The 8,797-nt window shown below is 31.8% G+C and overlaps 1 protein-coding gene across 1 annotated transcript; it reads right to left on the reverse strand.

The window, feature by feature from the left end:
- Positions 1-2,987: 2,987 nt before the first annotated feature.
- LOC100500665 (uncharacterized) lies at positions 2,988-8,544 on the reverse strand. Its single transcript, NM_001250680.2, has 5 exons — positions 8,488-8,544; positions 7,029-7,110; positions 4,443-4,570; positions 3,750-3,854; positions 2,988-3,269 (listed from the first exon to the last, which is right to left on the reverse strand). Exons 2-5 carry the CDS (start codon positions 7,096-7,098, stop codon positions 3,126-3,128), a joined length of 447 nt encoding a protein of 148 aa, NP_001237609.1. The 5' UTR covers positions 7,099-7,110; positions 8,488-8,544; the 3' UTR covers positions 2,988-3,125.
- Between the last annotated feature and the right edge of the window lie 253 nt (positions 8,545-8,797).

Below are 8,797 nucleotides of genomic sequence, written 5' to 3' on the forward strand. Positions count from 1 at the left end.
AACTATTCGTTGAAATTCCCCCTGCTGTTTATAAGTGAATTGAAGTAGGAACCAAATTGAATTGTATCTATGAGTCGACCTGGGTTAATCTTGTACTGTAGAATTTCATAGTTATATTTGTTTTGGAACGGTTCGACAGTCGTTATTACTCGCCAAAAGTCGCAGACAGATTCTCGCATAGACTACACGAGAAGGGACCAGACTTCAAAGCCATGATCATCGAAGTAAGTGCTACTTATAGGCTTAAGTCCCGGATTTGAAATGAGATTGATGAGAACAACTCCATGAAGTCGTAAAATGATTCGTCTTTGTCCTGCCGAATATTGACAGTGGTGTGTACGTGCGAAGACACCCTAACGCTCAAGTTAGAGGCTTAAAGGTATGCAAGTATTAGAATATAGGTTGGAATGAAATTGGTTTACCTAAATCTTGATGATCCCTTTTTATTGAGGGAAAATTGGATGATAAGATCTCAATTTCTCTTCTAATATAATGTAAATAGGAAATGATATAATTTTATCTTATTTTTCCTCTAATAATAGATAATTCCCAATTTTAGGGTTTATGTTTATCTTTTTGATAAAAGATAAAGTCTCTCTCTTACCTTAATTATATCTATCAGATTCTGAGTAGACTACTCGGCCGACCACCAAATGGGCTGGCCGAATCCAAGTAGTACATAAAAGTAATAAATTAAAAATGTGTATTAAAAAACACTTAATTATTATTTTTTGTTAAAACATATGTTTCAATGACAACAGTTCTTTTTTTTTTTTTCAAAAGACAATCAATTAAACCCACCCTTAAACACTCTTTATGCATAATACTGGTCAAATAATCAAAGATTAAAAATGGATTAATATTAAATTAATCTATAAATCATAAGTCTTTAAAATTTTGTTAAACTTTAAATTAAATTCTTAGTTTACTTTTTTAAATTAAGTCCTTATAAATTTAAAATCTTATAACCAAGTCCTCAACAATTTTATAAAATGCTAATGGAATTCCATAGGATACAAAAATCAAAGATCTCCACGGAGAAATTGAATAAAGAATAAAAAAAAAACAGTTTAAATGTGTGTAATTAGGATTTAGGAATGTTAAAATGGGTTAAATTGAGCACGTCAACCCATTAACTCACAAAAACAGGCTTAATTGAGTTGTGTAATTCAATCCTTCAACCCACATAAACCACCAACCCAATTTGGTCAATGATGAGTTAGGTTGAATTTAATTGACAGGTTAAGTTTATTTTTCTTCTTAATTATCCCAAATTTTTAAAAATAAATCAATTTGATCTTTAAAGTATTTTAAATGATCCATTTGAGGATCAAATTGATTCATTTTTCAGAATTTGATGATCAAATTGAACCTTTTAAAATTTTAGAGGTCAAATTGATTTATTTTAAGAACTTAAGGACCAAATTGAATATTTTAAAAATTTGAAAATCAAATTGAATAATTTAAAATAATTTGAGGACCAAATTGATAACTAAGCTTTTTTTTTTCTACAGAATTGTCAGGTTAAATTGTTTACTTGTTGAATTTTTCATGATTTGTTTGGTTTTTTTTTAGAGAATGATTTGTTTGGTTAAGTACTGTTTTTTTTAGGCAGTTCGGTTAAATGTTACATATATTGTTCATTATGTTTTCTGAACTATCATCGAGTTTATGTTATTTTATTGCTTTGCTGCACATTTATTTAATTAGTGATGATGAGCTCTAAAAAATATTTTGGTAAAACAATTTAGTTTGGAGAAGTAACATACTAGCACACCCCCATAGGTTTATTAGTAACATTTTCCGTTATTTATATATTATTTGGTGAGTTGAAGTTATAAGTCATTAATTATTTAATCTTTTTTTAAAAGTTATAAGTCAGAGATTAGGGATGAAAGTTGGTTGAATTGTCCGTGGGGACCTATGATTCGACATGTTTAAAGCCTGACTTAATCCAACTAATCTAACAAAAAGATTAAGCTCAAACTTTTTAACAAATTTTTTAAGTTAAATATATACTCTTTTCTTTTGGTGAGACTTAAAACATTGATAACATGTTACATATAATATTTATAGACAAATTTTGTCCATATCTTATGATTTAAAGTTGTCTTATTATTTTTAAAGGAAATCTTTGATTTTATTTAAAAAATTATTTCTTTACATTTCTTAATATAAAAGAAACCTTTAAATGGATTAGTTGATCTGATGAAACTTTTACAAAGACAGGGAGGGTCCTGTAGGCTCGTGACAAATACCAGACTCAGGCTTAAACTATAAAAATATAAATCAGAACAGATTTTGTAGAACCCCATCCAACCCTACCCATTTCCAACCCTAGGCCACACCCATTAGTGATATTTTGTAGATTCGTAATGATATTACTTGACCAATGAACCGAATAACTCTGCAAAACCAATACAAACTATTCCTACTCTTCAAAATCTCATATATATATATATATATATATATATATATATATAAACAGAAACATAATAAAATAATAATTTTATGAAAACTACTTTCTACAATGTAAACAAAATCTAATTTTGTAATGAAAACTAATTACAGTTTTCGAAAAATCTACAAAATAAGAAATGCAAAGGTGAGAGGATATTTTGGAAATATCAATAAAACCAAAAAATAAGAGTTGAAAGAGTGGAGCTAAATGAAAACTGAGAATAGCATGAACCTTCACGATATAATTGGTAAATACCTGCAATTCAAAAAACTTTGTCCCAAAAAGTTGGGAGATTAAAGAGAAATTTCTAGAGAATGTCACTTTTCACATAAAAGAATCCATTTTAATAAGATTTAGTAAAATTTCATTGATTAACTTAGAGGACTTAATCAAGTTTTAAAATTATAAGAATCCATTGTAATGAATGAACCATGAATTATTCCCTTTGCCATGACCCGACCAATTCTATCAACATTAGTAAACAAAACAAACGATTCTAAAAGAAAAAAAAAAGCGATCAAATCGAAAAAAAAAATCCAGGGTTTTAATTATTATAAAGTATCAAAGCAGAACTACTTGTATATGTATATTATATACTGACATATCCCCAAACAACTTGTTTTGCGCACATAAGCTGTCACCAGAACAATAAAGATATTTTCTTCTAGCTCATGGCGTATTTCTGAGTCCAAGAACGGGCAGTGCTCTCGTACTTGTCTCTGTCAGTCTTGTACATGTGAGCAATATCAGGCACCAAAGGATCATCCGGGTTGGGATCTGTCAGCAGGGAGCAAATTGAAAGTAGCACCTACAACAAATTGCATTAATAATTAAGTAATTAAGTCTGAATACTTGAATAAATATCGGCTCTAATCCACAGCTTTCACATTTTCTTTAGATGTTAAATTCAAAACTTCAACAAGAATAGCTATTATTTCCTTAAGATTTTTATCAAAACAGGTTAATTAAAGTAGATCCTGAACTTTTTAGAAATTTTAATTTAGGTCCCTAAACTAATAAAATTTGTAATTGAGATCTTCCTATAATTTTTGTAATGGAGTCCTTGGAGTTAGTAAAACCACAACAAATTGTTACTTATTGGTTGTTTCAAACTGCCATAAACTAACTCCAGAAATTTTACGAGATCAAGGACCTGATTACAATTTTTTAGTTTAGGGACCTAATTAAAAATTCCTAAAAAGTTCAAGGATCTACTGATGCATTAAATCATCAAGAAAACAAATTGGTGAAGTTAGGCAAGGAAAATGACACGTATAAAGCCTAATACCTTGGAAACTGTAAGGGCAGGACTCCACTGCTCTTTCAGAATGTCCAGACAGATACTTCCATTGCTGTTTATGTTAGGGTGAAATACCTTGGTTCGGAAGGAAACCTACAAAAGCCACATTATAAATACATTGCCCAAACCTAAACTACCGACATATTCAACCAAAGATAACATATGCACAAAAAATACTTTGGGTCTCAATATAAGGGAAAACAGATTCAGTGAAATCAGAGAAAAGGTCAAAAGCAAAACATTGTAAATAAGAAATATAAGACAGTGGACCATAAATGCTTCACGAAGATGCTAATACAAAACTGACAATGGGGTACTTCATCACTTTGCACCTACAGATTCAAATATCTCGTTGAGTACATGTCAATATAGGAAGGCTTTTGTTTTCATTGTAGTTTACGAATGAAAGCATTATTAATCAGAGATGTCTCAATATTATATTCTGAAAGCAAAAAATGGTTGAACCCAATGTCATGCCATGCCAACTACAGAAGAATATTTAGCCAAAAGAAAAAGTGCAAAACAAACAATTCAATTTCAAAGAAAAAGGACAGGTATTTCACTCCGCAAATATATATATATATATATATTGATTTCAATATCCTATAAGAAATTGCTTATAAAGTAACACGCATAGCAAGTACTTGAATCCATCAAGAAGCTTTAGGCCTAGTTAGTTACCTTTGGTGGCTTAAATGGATAATCTGGTGGGAAGTGAATGGTCACCAGGAATACACCACCAGCATAAGGACTGTCAGTTGGACCCATAATTGTAGCTTGCCAATGAAACATGTCATCACCAACAGGGCCTACTCAAGAATGGAATACATAAGATTCATGATAAGCTTCCCATAGATACATAACTACAAGGTAATATTCAATATTACATATTGTTTTCCATTTTTATATGTAACTAAACAAACCCTACTTAGTTGTTGGGCCTACATGAACCGTTTATCAAAACATCATAACCTATCTACATATAGCTTCTGCTACTCTCAACCAAGACATATTAGGCATTTTCCATCTAATCCTTATTCAGTAATAGTACCCTTCTCTAATAGTTAGGCATTTGCCCACCTATTTTACAAAATCTTTACTTTGTATAAAAAATTGACAAAAATATCCCAATTAAAGATTGTCTCATTATAATTATCAAAATCCCAAATAGTGGTGCATATACACACATTAGACATATTAAATAAATAATTAATACTAGATACATGTATATTCTGAAAAATAAAAAAATTACTCAATTCAAAATAATTGAAATTAACAATAAAAATTAACAAACCACAAAATTTGAACAAAGGACAAAAAGCATAGCAGTTTTTTTTCCAAAAAAAAATAGCACAAAAAAATGAACAAAAGAAAACAACAAAAGGGAAAAAAGAATTGAACATGAATTTAGAAACAACAAAACTGAGAAAAAGAGGACATGGAAAGTATGTTTAGGAGCTGCTGTCTAATGAGTGGAAAAACAGAGTGACAGGAGGAAAACAAAGGAAAAAAGGATTGGGTTGTGCAGATTCAGGCTAAAAAACTCAGGAACAATTTGTTCTTTTAAATAAAATGAAAACACCCTGCAATTTAACACTAAACACATAAGATTTTAGAGCATTTTCCAGATTCTAGGTAGACTTCACTGTCACAGCCAAATTATATGTGACACCGTAGTGGTCACAATGACACTACAATGTCCAGATCGCGACCTTTGGCTGCTCTGCTCTGCTCCATCACTCTAGCAGCACTATATTTTGCTCTTGATAACATAGATACAAACCCCTTCTATATGTTAAACATTACAACTAGAAACTTCTATTTTTATAAATATGTTACAATTAAGAGTATTTTATTTATATTAATAGAATAGGAGGGGTTTGTGTGGGTTTTATAAATAGGAACGATTTTGTGTAATGCAAAATAGAAGTGAGATTGGAGTAAGTTTCCTTTTCTTTCTCTTAATTAAAATCGAATCCACATATGTTATCATTAGCAACTGTGTTACCCACAGTTTCTCCTACAGTTCTTGCATTTCCATACCATCCATGAAAAAATGGTGTACACGCCAAACACGAATGACCTGCAACTTTACGTAACTATCATATCTTCAATTCAAACAAATCACAATGTTCTCAAAAGACCATTTTTTCATATTGTCCACGTATAATGGTGGATGGCAGCTTAGGAAGTCAGCCAAAAATATGCCATACACATGGCAGACGGTGTGGCAGCTTATGGCAAAAGCATAAATATAGCACAAATAAATTAAAAACGGAATATACTTGACTTTCATTTTGGCTTGACGTTGTCCTAGAAGTGAGGAGGATTGGTAGCAACATATAGAGAAAGTTAGAAAACAGAGAATATGGACTGAAATTCTGGGGAAATAAAAACTTAAGCAGAAAACAAATTGTATTAAAAATAACAGAGAACAGAAAATTAAGCAAATAACAGAACAGAACAAGCATGCATAACAAGATGTTGAAGTGACCCAATGAATAAATGTTGCAGAAACACTGAAGGAACAGGGGAACAAAGCAAATAACAGAGAATAAGAAAAAGAAAATTCCAAGTGACAGAGAACAAGAATAGAAAAAAAAACGGCAGATGAAGACAGAGACTGACAGACAAAGAACAAGCAGAGCAGAAGAAAGATGAAAGGAAGAAGAAAAAAGAAAACATTAGTGGTGGCAGCCAGAAATAGTAGTCAGAAAATGGCTGCCAGAGCTCCAGCAGCCATAATTCAGGTCACTACTAGCAAGGGTGGTGGTCATGAAGGTCATCAGAGTTAGTATTGGTGTAGCTTGGCAGGTTTGTGTGAGATGAGGAGAAAACCCCTTTGTCGTAAGAGGACAATTTTAAAAAAAAAGGTCCACTGTGGCAGAAATGGCACACAGTGCCATAAAACACAGTTTGGCGGCAAGCATAAAAGACACCATGCCATGGCATTATATCGGCACCATAACTGTTTTACGCCAATAAATAAACCGCACTCCAAATCAGTTGAGAGAACTGTATGGCAAGTTTAATAGCCACAATTTATATTACAAAATGACAAATATGTTAAAAGAAATAAAAGATTACGATAAGAAGTCCAAAGAGAATATAAGAAAAGCATTTGTACTCATGAGAAAGTAGACTGCTCCAGAAATAGAAATATTAATCTATTTTGCTTGCAAATGTATTATGCAGGCACACATACACACAATAGAGTGAGAGACAAAGAGGAAATTAAATAATAAAGATAATGTCAGGCAAACAAACCAGCACTGCAGGAAACAGGAGGGTCCTGCTGCAGATCCTTCAACTCCTTAGTAATGCGTTTTGAAGCCATCGTTAAGTGTACCTAAATTTAAAACACAAATTTCAGGCTTCTTACTTTTCGGTGCAATTTGTGAACCAATATAAATGCATTTAATACTGCCCATTACTCAGTCTCCAAAACAGAATGAATAAAACCTTGAGCACTAATTCTGAGGACAGAAAAAGGGGGCCATATACTCACACTCAGTCTAAGAAATCCAAAACTAAATTAAAATTACAACAAATGAAGGTAGTACAAACAATAAATAAGTAAAAAATTATTGCAGCCTTTTCAAATCAATTAGCCATATCTAAAAAGGATTTTTGCAAAAGATCAAAAGTCAATTTTGAATCAAACTTGATACAAAATAATTGATAAAATTTTGACAGGTAAACAAAACTACTCTTTTCATTCAAAAATAATTATCATTTAAGCCTTCGTTTGGATGGCTCTTAATCCTTCCACTTCATGAGAATGCCACAATACAACCATAAGAAGAAAACACCAAATGGGCTGCTTAGAGCACAAGGAGGTGGGGCCTGGGGAACCCTGCCAGCAGAGAAGCTATTTGCAGGATTGGTACACACACACTCACCAAGAAACAACCATTAAATTAAAAAAATAAAAACATTAATGTTTTCTTGGTTTGATTTTCAAAATGACAGACAATTTGAAACAAACTAAGCTTCTAAAATGACCATTCTTTTCAGCAGGAGGGGACAACATATAAACCAGCTTATTCATTTCACAAAAAGAAAACAGAGGAACTGATTTAAATTAGCACAAAAAACAAAAGCGAGCCACCATGATAGCATAATAGCCAATTCAAGGGGGAGTACAAATAGTTAATTTATAAAATAAAATAAAAAAATCCGTCGTAGAAAATATCACGGAAACCATATTTAAACACAGAATTGTCTTCTTCTGATTTCTTCAAACTAAGTAGACCATACAGCAAAAAGATTTTGCAACAGAGCAATCTAAATTCAATTCAGAACCAAACTTCTTTTTTGTACTATCTATCTCGAATTTAAGATTATTAACTACGACGAGTAAAAAAATATTTTAAGTTCTATCGCGACCATCGTTTAGATTTCGACCAAACTAATCAAAGGACCCCTAGTTAACAACAACTGTTACGCTACACATGGTTCACATACGCATAGTTGAGTGCCCAGCACCAAATATCACAATCTCCAAGAACCCAAAAAACAAACAACAAACACAAACTACCAGTTCTGCTGTCAAAAAGCAAGAACGAAATAAAATCAGGAAAACAAATAGAAAAAAGCGAAATCAAACCCTAAAATTCCAAAAATCAAATTCCGCCTTGGTGATGATATACGATCAAGCAAAGCAAACGCACAGAGAAGAAGTACAGAGATCAAAATCGAAAGAATCAAAAAGGGTACGACATACCTTGAAATCCTAGCTAGGGTTTGAAGTTTGATCAGCGATGAGAAAGCGTTGAGGAGTGGAAGAGTGAGTCGCTGAGGCTATTCCTTATATAATCTTCCGTGCGTGATGCGTCCATTCGATGTTTGCCATGCACGTGAGCCAAATAATTTTTATCCCACTTTTTATCTTCTTTTTATAATGATTTAATTACTTAGTCTTCAATATCATCCTCTTATTATTCTATAGTTTAATTTAATTAGGTCCTATGTTTTTAAAAAATGGTTCAGTTTTTTACTTTAAAATGTTGAATTAGATTTTTTATTTTTTCAAA

Source organism: Glycine max, chromosome 10 (genome assembly GCF_000004515.6).
Source record: "Glycine max cultivar Williams 82 chromosome 10, Glycine_max_v4.0, whole genome shotgun sequence".
NCBI lineage: Eukaryota > Viridiplantae > Streptophyta > Magnoliopsida > Fabales > Fabaceae > Glycine > Glycine max.

Excerpts from the sequence above, each read along its gene's own strand:
- LOC100500665 (NM_001250680.2), bottom strand. The coding sequence starts at position 7,098 with ATGGCTTCAAAACGCATTACTAAGGAGTTGAAGGATCTGCAGCAGGAC. Across the intron at positions 3,855-4,442 it reads ATCCATTTAAGCCACCAAAG|GTTTCCTTCCGAACCAAGGT; the intron begins GTAACTAACTAG and ends TGGCTTTTGTAG. Across the intron at positions 3,270-3,749 it reads CTGCCCTTACAGTTTCCAAG|GTGCTACTTTCAATTTGCTC; the intron begins GTATTAGGCTTT and ends AATTTGTTGTAG.